The following is a 17013-nucleotide window of genomic DNA, read 5'->3' on the forward strand; positions in this document are numbered from 1 at the left end:
GTACTTCCCATCTTATATTTATTATTCTAGATCTTTTTCAAGTAAAAAAGTAAAATTAGTTTTTTAATACAAATAATTTCTAAAATCACTCTAAATAAGCATTTAAATAGAAAATGAAAGGTATAAGTTAAAATGAACTAGTGTAAAAATCTTAAAAAACATATTTGCCCAAATTCTTTACACTCCCTCAAAGATTAAAAAAAGGGCAAAATGTTTATGGCTAAGGCTTACAGCTGCATCTCTCCGTATTTCCCTTCATTGCTATACATTATCTAATTTGAACTAATTGGAAAACAAATAATAAGGTAAGGAGATTGCACGCCACTCTTCTTCCTTGCTTCATATAGCTTCAAAAGTAAAATATTTCTTTGTCTTAAATGCATATTTTTTTTTCTATATTGATCTAAAAGAAGATAATTTGAAAAAAAGAAAAATGCACTTTTGAATAAGGAACAGTTAACTGGGGAGAATCAAACGCAAGGAAGAAGCAGATGACTCAACTTTTTGGTTTCTGTGTTTATCATTCAGTTTATTGAAAAGCCAAGAATACAAGAACAAAAAAGGATTAATCATACAAAAAAAGAGGAGTTTCATATTGGAATTCTAATGAAACTATCAAAGATTTTAAAAATAATCTATGTGGTTATATCTATCCTGGCATAAGTTTCCTTTTCAGTTTTCGTGTAAGTGTTTTCTAATTTTTAATGTATTTTAAAAGTACTTTGATCAGTGAAACTATTAATCTGAGAAGACAGTTAGTTCTAAAGTTCATTTTATTTTTCCATCATTTCTGCAAAGCTGGAAAATCCAGCAACAACGGCAGAAATACTATATAGCTAAGTGTATGACACAATGGTGGCTACATGGAACAATATTTAGTCTCAGCCATGTGGCTTTGGTAGGTTGCTTCTTCACATCTCAATGCAATCCAGAATCAGTTATTGATCTGTAGCTATAATGAGTGTCATGCAGTCATAACTGGAGATCTATTTGCTGGTTACACTGAAACCATATAAACACTTATAAAAATAATATAAAACTCTTAAGGAAAATACATGTCCCTCTTCACTGTTGTTATTAAGGACCTTTTCCTGACAAAAGAAACTAATCGCTACTTAAAAATCACTTGCTTCTTTACTGTCTAGCACTCACTTTCATGCCTCATGCACCATTTGAAATCAATGTAATTATTGTTTCTGAAATTAACTCTACAAATGGAAGGTTATAATTCAAATGAGGTCTTCAGCAACAGAAACAAAAAAGAAAGAAATGGAATTTGATGATTAGTGTTTTGCAAAGTGTATAAAACACAGACCAGCTCTGTGGGTTTGTTAGTATGAAAGAGTAAGGGATATGTCTGAGTAATCAAACAATTATCCCTCATTTGAACCACCTAATGTAAGAATTAAATACTTTTCCATGACTATTCAGGACTTGGAGTGACCTCAGGAGGACATACTTCCTATCGCTCTACCAAACAAGTACAATTTTCCTAGAAGGTACTATCTCATAGTTCCTACAGTCCACATTCACTAAGTAGAATGGCAGCACTGACTGTGCTGAAAACAAAACCTAGCTTGCTGCCAGTGCCTAGATCTTTTAACTAAAATCTTGCACAGAAGCTGTCTTCCTCCCCCTTTTATGTGCAAAGTTACTTTTGTCTTTTCTCTGTAGCTGCACTGCATTTCTCTTGCCTTAGCTGAAGTCTATTCTGTTTGCTTTTGGCTGTCTCCCCAGGTGACTTAAGTCACTTTTAATTCTAATACTGTCTTCCAGGATTCTGTCTGCCCTGTCTCTTCCTCTTCCTTCCAACCAGCTTCTGATTTGTAAACTTCCCTTCTAATAGCTGCGAAATTGTTGAAGACTTCCAAGAAGTTCAGTGTTTACAGACCATCTGTCACTGTTTTTCAGCTGAAAAGTTGGGCTTACCGGTTAGTCAGTTTGAAGACATACATACGATGGTGAATTTTGGGGGCTCAGGGAGGACGAGATAGTTACAATGTTACATATGTGAAAAGAATGTTCATGTGCTAATTTTTCCTGGAAGGGAGGCATCATGAAAAAGAAATACACAGGGGTTTTCACTGCTCTACACCAAGTGTCTAAATAGTCCCTAGAACTCAAAAAATATTTGTTTAAGTAATGAAAAATGTATGTGAAATTGATGGCATCTTGAAAACATAACATTAAATCAAAGTTATTTTATCCATTATGAGTAGTCTTATAATTTCAGTAAATTTTTTAAGAGTGTCAATTGTCCAGCTCCTAATGTAATTTATTTCCTTCTAATCCTGTACCAGGTACTCTACTATCTAAACTTTAAAAGCAGAAATAAACAATCAATCATATATTATTTGGAAATACAAAAGGCTACCTGAATACTAACTGCGGATAACAACAGAAAACAAAACAAAACAAAAAACAACTCACTACTTGCCATAACTCAAAGTAAAAAGCTCAAATTGGGGTTAAAAATAAAGTGGTTATGTGAAAATGACAGCTCCTTAATTATTTAACTCACAAACTCCTGGCTATGGTCTAGTCATGCTTGCTTATTTGCTGTCAGAAACAAGAATTAGCCCTTTAATAAAGCCATGGAAAATTATTTAAGATTGAATTACAACATATGTGTATCAAGCATGGCATAGTGTCTCACGCCTGTAATCCCAGCACTTTGGGAGGCTGAGGTGGGTGGATTACTTGAGATCAGGAGCTCGATATCAGCCTGGCCAGCATGGTGAAATCCTGTCTCTACTAAAAATACAAAAAAATTGGCCAGGCGTGGCTGAGCGTGCCTGTAGTACCAGCTACTCAGGAGGCTGAGGCAGGAGGATCACCTGAGCCTGGCAGGCAGAGGTTGCAGTTAGCTGAGATCACACCACTGCATTCCAGCCTGGGCAACAGAGCAAGACCCTGTCTCAATAAATGAATAAATAATAAAGAAAAACAATATATATGAATCATTACCATGGTTGTCAATAAAAGGCCAAGCACAAAATTTTTATTTCTGATGAAAGTGAGATACAAAGCAAAACCGATTTTCGTATTCCATATTGAAAAAATTGGAGAAGTTTCTTTACCACATATTTAGAAGAAAGTCAGATCCTAAAGCCACTGAAATAGATTCAGTTAAAATCATAGTCATTTTAAGAAGGGTTCTCTTCTTTTTTACTTTACTTATACCTGAAGATCTAGACTGATATAAAAATTGTGAATGAGTGAATTTTGAATGAAATAATGAGTCACACTCTTCTCTAATGTATAGTTTTAACACAAAACTGTGATATTTCTTTTCTTATGAAAATAGAATAGGTGTTTTGACATTGGGAGGCCCTGAATGACAGCACTGTCTGGGCTGGTTCAGTGTAATATATGTAACTGAGGACTGGAAATCTAAGGCTGAATGATGTGCTTTGAAACTGTAAAGTAAAAAACAGATCTGAAAAAGGATGACAGTTGGATCTCACTTGAATCTATCATTCAGAAACATAATTCAAACAACGCTTCTTCTTGACAGCAGGCTAACAAAAGTATACTGAAAAGATCTTAAAATAACTTGAATTGCCACTCTACTCTGCCCTCAGACTTTATTTTTTTAAATGCACTTACATTCTTGTTTGATCATATTGAATGGCCAAAGTTTTAGAATTCAAAACCATGGTGATCTAATGAACTAACTGAATACAACCATTCATCAATAGTCATATAGCAATATGCCTCAATTTTCAAATTCTTATTTCATAAATATTTAAGATGGCAAATGTCCTGTTTGCTTTATCCTAATAAAATAGTTTTACTCTGATGGTTCTTCATTCTCTAATATCCTCCAGTCCGGTCCTTCATGTTTCTCTCTCCTTTGTCTTGACACACATTTCTTATGAAGTCATTTCTAATATATACATTCACGTATATAAATTAGAGTTTTGCATAAAACAGAGTTACTATTGAGTGATGTCTCTCTATTTTTGTTTTCAGACCTTAATTTTGGCCCACAGTGGAGACTTCATTTTTTAACAGGTAAAAACAGTCTTTCTAATGGTTGTATCTTCTATGGCATTAGAACACTAACTTCAGTGTAAAGCAAGGGATCTTTCACAGGGAGATGAGATCTATGAAGTTGGGAAATCCTTAACACTGCATGTAAAATGATTTAGGTATATGTTTGTACGCTAAATTGTGCACATTCACGTCTGCACTGCCTTCTGATGAAAGATTCCAATGGCTTTTATTTTCTTTACAAAGAATTAAAAAACTGGTATGAAGGAATAAGAGGTAAGTTTCTTTCCTTAGTGAGTAAAATATAATATAAACAATAAAACTGAAAAAAGTACATTAGAAGTACTCCAAATATATATTACATTTATATCACCTAATTGACCGTAAGATTGCATTATGGAGAAAGGTTATAACTCAGAATTTATAACTGAATAAGATTTTTAACATCATCTAATCTACCACCATTATTTAATACATAAAGAATCACAGGCTGAGGTATTTATAATTTATTCAGGGTCACACATGACCTCTGGTAGTTTTATTTAAATATATTTAAATCTGTGATTTTCAAAATTTTTTTAAGATCCTCTTCCTCAAAAAATGTTTCAACATAATTTTATTAGGAGCATTGTAGGAGTTCATTAATCTTTCCATATACTTTTTGATAATATTCAATTACTTTATTTTCATATTCTTGTATTAAATTATATAAAATAAATGAATAAAAAAGAAAGTAAATAGACAAAAGAGGCTTCCAGAATTACAGAGAAGAGATTCAATAGGCATTGTCTATTTTAAGTATTTTGTTTCCTATTTTTAGCTTTTTGGTGTAGCAAAACAATATCAACACACATAAACAATCTACAGAAAGTACAAACAATGATCAGTTCAACTTTGTCAGGCTACTTTATAAAACAGGAATAACTATATAAATCAATACCAAGTCACTTATTAAAAACAAACAACGAATAGAATCTACATGACACCTTTCAAAGTTACATAAGTTTTAAAATCACAGAAACCATAATTTTAGATTTTAATGTTTTAATTTGAACAATGAAATTACAGAGTCAAAAAAGAAATATTTTACTGAACGCTAAGAACTCTTTCATCATTTTTTTTCTAAAGTCATAAATTGAAGAGCTGACATCTTGATTTATCACACTGTGCACTTTTAATAGCCAACAAGTTTGCTATTAAATTTTAATCAACCTGCCTATTAAATTTCATTCAAATGGTTTGGAGATACTTCAGCTTCTTTTAATAGCTAATTCATTCACTGGGAATCCATTAGTATGGATTTCAATGACATATTTTCTCTAAAGTACAGATTAAGTTATTGTTAGTTCAATATAAAATGACATAGTCTGATTTCAGAGGTGTTGCCTCTGTTTTAACATACAAATCCGAAGATTCAGAGTTGGGAAGCCTAGAAGTTACCTCTTCAATTCCTCTTATTTTGTATTAATTGGCTACATATGTGTCTTCTTGTCCAGACACATGAGCTTTTCCACAGCAAATACTTAAAAGTCAAATTGCTGGGTCATATCTTGTGCACATTTTCAATTTATTGAAGTAACATATTGCCTAAATGCTGTCAAACGTGTTTATACAATTCACTTTCCCATGAACAGTGCACTTATTCTCTCAAATTCTTGCTAGGATTTAGCATTGTCAGACTGACATTTTTGCCAATCAGATAGAGTATGAAATGGTATTTCATATCACTGTTATACTCTGCATTTCTTATTACTATAAAGGTAGGTAATTTTTCATATGTTTATTCGCTATAAGGGTTTCTTTTTTGTGAGTTGCCTGTTCTTATCTTTGGCCCACATTTCTATTGGGTGGTTGAATTTCATTTATTAATTTGTAGACATTCTTTATACAACATGGGCACTAGCATTTTGTTTTTTATATATGTTGTTTACACTTTCACCCAATGGCTTATGTGTTATGAGTACAGTTTCAATGTTGAGAAAATGATCTTATCTGTCTTTTTCTTATAGGTGTGATCATTATTATTTTGTTTTTAAAAACTCCTTCTTTAATCTAAAATCTGAACTATAATTTTTAAAGTTTTAAGGTTTTATATTTAATATTTTCCCATATTATGCAACACAACACTATCATATTGCAAATGAAAAAACTACTGTCATTAGATATTCAATGACATTATTCATATAATTAGCTAGAAACCAAAGCTCTTTAGAGATTTTAGGTTTTCCAACTGCTTAAGCCAACAGTGGTAGGATTGAAACTCAGAATTGTTGGTGAATCTGCTTCAAAGCAAAGTGGTTGGTTTGCAGAAGTGAGGGACTCTTATTAGTAATTTATTAGTCTCTAAAGCTCATCTTTTGTAGTCAAAGCCATGTATTTCTGTGTTCTTTTAACTTGAACATTTTGAATTCTTTTGCATAGTACTCAAAGAATACTGAGTCTGAAAATCCTGGGGCAATTTTCCTTAACCACAGGCAAAATAGCAGTAAACTGCAGTTCTTTTTAGTAAATCAAAGGCACTTAGCAAAAAATATTTATCTTTGTCATTCACACAGTAGCAACTCAATTCATTTCCTGTAAATCAGATTATTTGATAGTCTGCTAATGGTATGTAGTCAATCCTGTAGCTATACTTATCTGTTACTCACACATTGCTTGTGAATTTGTGCTGAAATAAAACAAAATGCAGAACAAATGAAAGTATTATTAATAAAGACAAAATAATTTACCAAAGTGAAAAAAATATGACATTTAGTATAACTCACTGCCCAATATTGGTGTATTTTTAATATTGTGCAATTTATATAATCTTACATGCACAAGGTCTGTCGTGACTAAAATTTGATCTTTTAAATTGGAAGCTATATTTGAAAAGTGTGTCTGAACAAAATAGACATGAATTCAAATAAGGTATCCGTGAATAAAGAGATTTTTGATAATGTTACAGAAGGCTTATTTTATACTATGATCATAATCAGCTCTGTTCTATTTAGACTGAGGCTGATTCAGGAAACATATTGTTTCTATTTTTCTAAATCAAGATTGACTATCTTCCTTCTATCTATATATCCTCTCAAATCTTTCTTAATTCTCCAGTGATTTTCCAGGGTTGTAAATTACCTTCTATGAATGTGGTAGCTGACTTGTCTTACATTCTGAAGCGGCTACATTCCTTATTATGACAAATTATGAAGAAAGCTTATTATAAAAAATCATAGGAGAAGCTATCACATAAACAATTAAACTTTTAAATGGCATGTAGTATATAAAGCTGAGCTATATAAAGTGCAAGCCTTTGTATGCAATTCAACAGGAGCTAATTTAATCAAATACTACCCAATTATTGGTTGTTACAATTTAAGTACTTTCTTTCCAATGAGGCCTTTTTCTCTTTGCTAAACATATATCCTCCTTTCACATTTTAATTTTTTAGGTAATTGAATTAACTCCCATTTACCTCACAATAGCAGACAGAAATTAATACAGCCTATTTCTTAGAAAAATAATTTGAACCAATGATGACTCTGTTAGAATTAACTTTGAATATTATATACGGTATTTATATCATCACAACCTTTATGTTTACAATATTAGCAGGAACATTTTTCCAGATGAGAGACACAGTTCAGGTTTTATTTGTTTTAAAATTTTGAATTATAAAACATATCATAGTTTTTGTTAAAACCAGAATTAGCAATACAATAATAAAAATTTTAATTTATAATATTATCACTGAAATTTCAACTGAAATATATATTCTACTTATTCCAGGCATTACTGTATTGTCCTGACAGAAATGGGCACAGCTTCAAAAAATATCAAATTCAGGAGCACAAAGATCTGGGAAAAGCTATATCTTTTTTATTACTACAAGATTATAGGGAAAAGCTCTTTACCTGTTTTTCTAACATAATCTTTGCCCTCACCAAAATATTCATCCTTGTACTGAAATATAAAAATTTTAAATTAAAATAAAAAAGATTCTACAAATAAAATACTTTGAAAGCTTCCAGGAAAGAAGAATGACAATGAAATTCTTCTTACAATCTAAGCCCTACAATTGGACAATAATATATAATAATTCAACATATTCTATATCAAAAATAGTTTTGTAAAAGTAATATGTGGTTTGCCAATCTATATCCTCATATATTCAGTTTTTTCAAGCATTTTTTTCCTTACACGGATAGGAAGAATCCACTCTAAAAAAACTGTGCTTAGAACAAAATAAAATGGAAGCAAATGAATAGTACATGAAGGAATTTTAGAAATAAAGACATGAATAACTTCACTGTTAGGAATATCTATTTTCCATATTAGGTGATAAAAATAAAGGTCACTTTGAAATACTTCCTTCAAATGACTATATCTATATTCTAATCTTCAACGTCATGAAAAATTGTCATTATATGAAAAGAATGAATGTTTTTGTTTTCCTGTATAGGGCTTTGTGGTCTGAAAGACCTTGTTTGAAATCTAGATGTTGCCTTTAATAGTCATGTGATCTTGGACAAGTTACTTTGACTACCAAGAAACTCAGTGTCTTCATGGATATAAAGAAAATGGATAATAAATAATGAACAGAGTACAATATGCAAATGACTACACACACACTAAAGGAGAAACACCAAATTTATCAACAAATATAAGGAGGCATATTGTGTTCTATCAGAGAAAAGAACACCAGCAACTCCTAAGTTGGAATCTTCACACTTAGCTCTAAAAATAGGAATTTTTAAAAATTACATCCTCAACAAGTTACATGAAACAAATAGTAATATTTTAGAGCTAAGTGGAAATATTCTATAGCACTTATATTTAGAATTTATCAAGGTAGCTCACTGCAGCTTGTTTGATTCACAATAGAGGTAAGAAATACTGCTCATAATATGTGAGGTAATAACGTAATAAATCAATAAACGTGAGGAAATTAAATAGAATTTTTAAAACCTCTCTTTTTAAAAGGATCTATGAGAGCTTTAGGTTAACAATAATAATAAATACAAACTGTTTATTATTGTTTAGTTGGCTGTGAGAGACTGGATTACTTGGATGAGTCATATCAGAGACAAAGTTGAACACAATGCATAAGAAGGACGTGCTGAGTAAGCAATAAGAAGATTTTTTTTTTTTTCTTTTTCAGATCCTGCCAACAATTTATAGCCAAGGACCTTTGCCCTGGACTGATGGACATCAATATTTCATATATTTCATTTTGCCACTTGAATGGAGACTTAACTCTGAAAATTATTTGGCTTCCTTGGGTTAAAAACCTGGATATTAACAGCCTTGTTTAATTATCTGACTCAGCATCTCACTTAAAAAATCTGAGCCTATTTTGCCTTTGTGTTATTAAACTGATTTTCCTGACACAGGCTTCTTTATTTTATTGTTCCTTTTCTGATTGTGTCTATCAATAACATGTACATATATATCCTTTGTGTATATATATATATACACACACACATGTTCTTTGTGTGTATATATATATACACACATATATATACACATATTCTTTGTATATATATATCCTTTGTGTATATATATATACACACACACACAACGCTGTTGCCTCATTTACACAGAATATAAAGAACAAAATTATAGATATACTAGACATAAATATAACAGTAATTCTCAAAATAAAAATTTACCTATGTCATTGAATACTTATATTTGCATTCATATCAGTATAATGCTTGTTCAAAATAAAAACAGTTTGTTATTTGGTTACTCTGATTTGTTAACTTGCATAGCTAACATTATTAACTGTTTTTGCAAATTTCATAAGTAGATGTCAGATTATATTAGGAGCTGGTTAATATTTACAACCAATGATTTTATAATCCTTCAGAACAGCAAAGCTTTGGGGCAATACAGACTATTTTATGCACATGAGTCAAATTATATTTATTGACATTAATAAACTACAGTGAATGAGTATGAGTGTTTTGCCCTAGTAGCTTTAATTTATATAAATCATTAATTGCAGTGAAACATCACTTAGATTTTTTTCATTTGCATTTTTTCTTTAAAAATATAAAAGCAAAATATGTTTAGAAGCCTGAATATTAATGGGATGGCAGGTGATTTATTTTGAAGTTTCTTCTGCCTCAGTGACCAACCTCCTGGGAAAGACAATAAATGCTCTGAGAAAACTTTTGTTAAAAACGGTTCTGAGCCACATCCCTGCTCCACTACATAACTGGTTATTTAGAAGAGCTGTCTGAATGGGAATAGTGTTCTCTAAGCTTCTGAAGGGAGAGGACAGGACTTAGAAGAAAAGTGAAGGCAGTGTTTGCTTATGTTATTATCTAAGGTAGGGAGAAGAAATATATTACCTTTATTTCTTTGATGCTAAAACATGGTTATAAATCAAAAGTGGGAAATACAAATAAGCAGATGCAATGTGCATTTAATTTCTAATTTAGAAGTGACAATTCAGTTTTATTATTTTATTTTTTTGTTAGCCTCCAGGGTAGCACAATCTATTATTATTTATTTTACTTGGCATTCAGTTAACCACTTCATTCTTCCCACCGCTGCAAAATAAAAATGAAAACAAAACTTTGGTAGTGAATGATGGATTTTAATATCTGATTATTTGAAGGCACTAGCAAGGACAAGTTTTCATTTTTTAGAAAGTATAAGTGAACTTCTGAATAAAACAATAATAATAATTACGTTCAGGCCCTGTTGTAAGCAATTTACATATTAATATATTCATTTACTCCTCTCAAGGACCTTCTGAAGTGACAACTATTTATTTACCTATTGCCTAGACCCTGAGAAGTTAAGCAATTTGCCAGAGGTCTCTGGATTAAAACTCAGGTGTCCATTCTTAGAACTATTAATGCAAAACTAAAATGAGTAGGTCAACTACTTGCAAATATTTATTTGATAGCAGCATCTTTCCTCTCTGTATCAACCATACTCCTAACAGGTGGGGTCACTTTTCAGTAGGTAGTAATGCCACTAGCTACGAGCCAAAATTTACCCTTAAAAATCTATGAAAATAAATCCCTTGTCATAGGAAATCGCAATTTTACCAATTACATATATTTACTGAGAATGCTTCTGCAGATTAATAAAGGTCTGAACTCTGAAAAGAGAATCCATCAGCATTTATAAATAAGTGCCACACATCTACAGATCAGTCTTCCTATATATAACAACTAAATTTGGCTTAAATAAATATACCCTTACTAGTCAGATCTCTATGCATAAAAATCTAAATCAAATTAACTTGTGTGGGAGGTTGACAAGATGGAGGAAAGGAGATCAGGGAAAAATAAAAACCCATGATGTTAGCCAAGCAATTATTCCAGAAGAAAACAAAATGCCCTTTTTTCTAATTCTACCACTCAAATTGAATATTTTTACAATAACTTCAGGGCTGGGGTGGGAATGGGGCACTCTTTTGTGATTCAAAGATCCATATTGGTAAGAGCTACTTAGCAAAACTTGATTTTCAAATGGAAGTCTCTAACCTCATTCTAACTAATTAAATAAAAAGAAAATGAAAAATATAATATTTATGATGAGATAAAGCCAATAGCTAAAATATTTATGATGACATAAAGCCTAACAAATATAATATTTACAATAAGATAAAGCCTAATTTCAGAAAATATCCTAATTTCTACATAGAGTTAATAAAAAAGTAGAAATATTTAACAATTCATGCCACTGTCAGGGGAAATGTCTCAGTAAACATTTCATTTTTGGATCAAACTGAAGTTTTAGAGGTACTGTTAATCTAAATAGTTCAAGGCTAGGCACAGAGGCTCTTGTCTGTAATCCCAGCACTTTGGGAGACTGAGGCAGAAGGATTGCTTGAGGCCAGGACTTCAAGACCAGCCTGGGCAACATGGCAAAACCCTATCCCTAAAAAAAGTTAAAAAAAAAGAAAATGGTGTGGGAGCCTCTAGTTCTAGCTACTCAGGACACTGAAGCATGAGGATCACTTGAGCCCAGGAGTTCGAGGCTTCACTGAGCTATGATCATGCTATTGCACTCCAAACTGGGTGACAGAGGGAGACCCTGGCTCAAAAAAATAAAAATAGCCGGGCGTGGTGGCTCACGCCTGTAATCCCAGCACTTTGGGAGGCCAAGGCGGGTGGATCACGAGGTCAGGAGTTCCAGACCAGCCTGGCCAACATGATGAAACCCCGTCTCTACTAAAAATACAAAAATTAGCCGGGTGTGGTGGTGTGTGTCTGTAATCCCAGCTACTCAGGAGGCTGAGGCAGGAGAATTGCTTGAACTGGGGAGATGGAGGTTGCAGTGAGCTGAGATCATGCCACTGAACTCCAGCCTGGGCAACAGAGCAAGACTCTGTCTCAAAAATAAATAAATAAATAATAAAATAAATAAAAGTAAATAAATAGATAAATAGCTCAAGATAAGATTTGACCTGCAGAAATTATTGGTAGGAGATATGGGTGGCAAAGACTACTCTAGCTACAAGTCCTTTCCACCACCACCAGAAAGTTGGAGTTACTAGAGATTTGAATTAGATTTCCAACAGCCCTGGGAGGAGGCTGGGGATTGAGTGCGGACTACACCTTCAAGGTATGAGCAAAATAGTAAATATTTAAATGAACCAATGAATAAACCATCCTGAAGTCCTATGAGTTTGTAAAAACTTGGGTCTGGCCTAGAGTTCATCTTTGTTGAAACTCCCTATAATCAACCATCACCTTACAGCTCTTCTAAAGCTCCTTCTACTTGTGTATGTAGTTGGATCGCTAAAGTTAACTTGATAGTAGTGCTGGCCTATTGGCCTCAAGGAATTCTGAATTTGTCTAAGTGTGTAACATTGTGCCAAACAAGTTGGCTGGAGAAAAATATTTGAAAATGTACAGAAAACATTTTGTGAAACACCTTCATATTTATAGATATTCAAAGTACAATTTTAATAAAAGATTTTAAAGAGATAAAGTGATGAAACAACAAACTTCCAAAAAGAATATAAAGGAATTAATATACTCATTGAAAATTATTATATCAATAAATCTTCCAAGGTTTCACATGCTTCCAAGGAGTAAAATCCCAATAGTAATCAAATTTATCACATTGGGAAATCTAGAAAGGTAATCTCATACTTATGATACAACAAGCTGATTCAAGAACAGAATATTTGAGATGGTTTAAAAAAATAAATACCATTGAAAAGTAGTTCTACACTGCATGATGTATTCTTTATTCCTAATGGATCCTAAAGATGATAATGATTGATTCTTGTTTGTAAGAATAGATGATAAGACATACAAAATTTTAAAATAATACTCTTTTAATGAATTGACCAGTGGAATGAACAGGGAAGAAAACCTAAAGTAAAAATAGGACTAATTTTTGGACAACAGCTTCTCATTTTCAAGGGTCAGAACTATCTTAAAGACAAAAATAAGAGATTCAATACATCTAACTTACAAAGAAAGGAAAATGGAGTCTGAATTTAAAAAAAAAAAACACTATCTATAAAAAACTAAAGGGGAAGTTAGAATATATGAAGATGTAAAGATGTAGTATCTAGATTTTTATTTTAGTAATAGAGAATATAATCTTTTGAATAAACAGAAGTGAATAATTATGTTGCTTAGGTGACTGTTTATCTGAAAAGATGAATCTTCGATGTCACCTACCTAAATATGATACACACGCCTGAATGCAGGGAAGATAGGACCCTGGGAAATAAGACAAGATTAAAGAAGGAGGTTAAAGACTATCTTCAGAGACATAATATGAAGAAATAAAATTTCAAGTAGTCCACTCATGTAAGATAAAAAAATAAGATGAGAATAAAACTAGGAGTTTCTGACTTGAGGGGGACTAAGAAATTAATCCAGGAAATGAAGATCACTATGATTTCTAGCACGAATAAAGTCACTTAAGTGAAAGGAAGAATATATATCCTGATGAAATGATCACTACCTGGGCACCCTTTAAATTATAAATGCAATTTAATTCTCTACACAAAGTCATCATTAAATTAATTTATTCAATGTCACAAGAAATTGTATACCCTTCCTTTAACAGCTGTATGAAATATCTTTTAAAATTAGAGATTTTGATAAACAGACTTAAACATATGACTGGCCAATATAAACTAATATTATTTCCTTTAAATATATTTCAAATTGATCCAGTTACCCACAAATCACTATATTCAAAGTTGATTAAATTCTTGAGAAGCAATTAAAAAGGAAGAAACTAGTAGCGTTATATAGTGATTAACTTTAAGCCCATAAATAGTTTGCATTCATAGCAGTTTTTACTGAACTGACACACCTTACTATCTTTACATGAATTTAGACAACAATATTAGACAAAATAATTTTACATATTTTGTTTATCCTAATATACATACAATTCATCATTAAAATCATATTACCTCATTCTTTGTTTAATCAATAATTATTCAATGGCTTCCGGGATCATTAAATGAAAGATAGTTCTATCAATAAATCTGATAGGTAAGGACAGTTCTCTTTCTTGGAACATGCAGTAAATTTTCTTATATATGGAATTGTTTAAAGAATACAGAAAATCAGTCATATGTAAGCAAATTAATCCTAGGTTATGGAGGCGTTTGTAAGTAATTTGTTCTTTATGATTTAAAAGTAATGTCAAAAAGTTAGAATACTCATATTAAAAGAAATTTTCACACACTAAACATTAAAACTAAATTGAAAAAGATAAGAATACTTGAGAGATATTGTCTAAATTAATATATTCTAGCCAATAAAAACAAACTAATAACGAAACAAAATACCAGGAGGTAGCTCTTTTATTTTAATACATTTTCTTCGTATTTGGAGGAATATTCTCACTCACTATTCTTACTAATCAAGAAAAAGTGATGTAGATAATTTTAAATCATCACTAGTTTATAGTTACTATATTGTTGCCCCAAATAACACATGAAACTCAATTAAGATTATATTAAAACATGGATCCCTGCATCAAATTCAATTTTGACACTGCCCGTCCTAACTTCTTCATATAGATAAGATGAAACTTACTTGAGTACAAATAATTGAGAGTACTAGCATCTGAATCTTTCTGAATCATAAGCCATAATTATTACATTATTTCTTCCTAAGTAGCATAAAATATAACAAAAAACTAACAGAAATAAGTTAAAAACAAAATAATAATTCTAGTTTGGGGATACAAAATAATAATATCGATCATAAAAATACCTTAAATTCATGCAAATGCCTCCTTCCCAGATAAAACTATATTCTAAATATTTCCCATTGCTGACTGTAGTAGCCTCTTGGTCTCCACAAATGTTGCATCTAGTCATTTTTACTGCAGCAAAATGAATTCTAATCATATCCCCACACATACACACACAGAAAGAGAGAGAGGTTGAGAGAGAAAGAGAAAGAGAGACAGAGAAAGGGAGAGAGAGAGAATGCAAAGATCAAGGAAAAAAAGTCAACCACAAACAAAACAATAGATTAAGGGAACGTCATTTCTTCATTTCAAAAATCTAAATGCCACCCAGGGAGCACTGAACCACAAGCACATACACAAAAATCATAATATACCCAAAAGTATCTTTTCTCCTATATTTTTAAATATCCAATATTATCCAGATAAGGCTTTTAGATATTAAGACGTGATTTTTTCCAAGTACACAGGTTGCCTTAAGTATGTATTAGACAGTATACTTTTACTTCTGCAAAGACTATGAAATTGCTTTATATCTAAGACAATGTGGAACTCTATGATGCTTAGCCGACTATACAGCCACATAATTGCCCATTTTCACTGCTTCCAATGAGGCCTGACAGCTCTCCAGTTTATAGCAGCAGCAGATGACTAGGAAAAAAAGTTTTTTATTTTCTAATTTCCTTTTGGAAAAGACTTCTGGAAAATTCAGGATTTTTTTAAAGCAGCTTATGAATAATGGAACACATTGCTACACTCAACCAAGTTTTATGTTCTTACAATGTTTCTATCACGTGGAACAGGTTCAGAAGTTGCAAATAAAGCAATGAATTTAAGGACTTCTAAAGTAATCAGAAAAGTAATAAATATGAAAAATTATTTCTAATTACCTCTGTTGAGTGACGCTGAACTGTTTATGTCTCCAGTAATAAAGGAAGACTCTGACTGCTTTCGAACCGTGTCATTCCACATTCTACGGATTCGGCTCTGGGTGGGGGAAAAGGCAGAAAGAAAATGAACTCATGATGCAGTGAATTTTCACACAAATCATTCTTTTATTTTCTGTCATAATTATATGAGACCTTTGTTTCTAGCATTTGGCAAATAGACAACTACATGTTTGCAGTACAGTAGCATGAGAACATCAGAAATAACTTTCATGATAATACATGGTTCTCATTAACTGTATTCCTAAATGCCTATATACCAAAGATAATTATAACCATGAAAAAAGAAATAAATGTAAAGTACTATACCAATTTAAATATGTTGAATATATACAGAGGTATATATCTTCGGACAGAATTAGAAAATTTTAATTTCCAAGGTAAAACAAATTATTTTTACTATAACTTTTATTGGAATGGGAATGTTTAACTATGCATTAAATTGCCAGTTCTAACAAAAGATTTAGTTTAAGAAATCAGCATCTTGCAAAAGAGTTTGCTAAGAAAAGAAAATAGAACATTATTAAAATGCTACTGAACTTAAATTTTCCATAACTTTTAGAGGAAGATCAATGTAATTTTAGGAATTACATAACTATCCTGACTTTTCTTTCTTTGAAGAAGATAAAGTTAGTTGATTCATTGCTTCCATAGGAAGTTTTATAGATAACTAAAAATTCTCAAATTATTATTGACATTCTTAAATTCAAATTTCTAAGGGTCAGATGTTATAAACTTTTTCCATTGGGGGATTTTTTTCTTTTTTATTCTGTTATATCAGTTTACTGAGTTATGGGTCAAAAAAGTATTAACAATCTTGTGAGGAAGAAACAAAATATTTTCAGAAGTTTTTCCAAGGCTGAAATAGTTATAAGAAACATTGCTA

At 31.6% G+C, this 17013-nt stretch overlaps 1 protein-coding gene across 30 annotated transcripts in view; it reads right to left on the bottom strand.

Moving 5' to 3' along the window:
* ADGRL3 (adhesion G protein-coupled receptor L3) overlaps positions 1 to 17013 on the bottom strand; it is an 861253-nt gene that overhangs the window by 11832 nt on the left and 832408 nt on the right. For all 30 annotated transcript variants that reach the window (XM_057302095.2, XM_057302097.2, XM_034958747.4 and 27 more), the window contains one exon: positions 16071 to 16167. In XM_057302095.2, the coding sequence (XP_057158078.2) occupies positions 16071 to 16167 (97 nt within the window). The remainder of the gene's footprint in view (positions 1 to 16070; positions 16168 to 17013) is intronic.

This window comes from Pan paniscus, chromosome 3, assembly GCF_029289425.2.
Source record: "Pan paniscus chromosome 3, NHGRI_mPanPan1-v2.0_pri, whole genome shotgun sequence".
Taxonomy (NCBI): domain Eukaryota; kingdom Metazoa; phylum Chordata; class Mammalia; order Primates; family Hominidae; genus Pan; species Pan paniscus.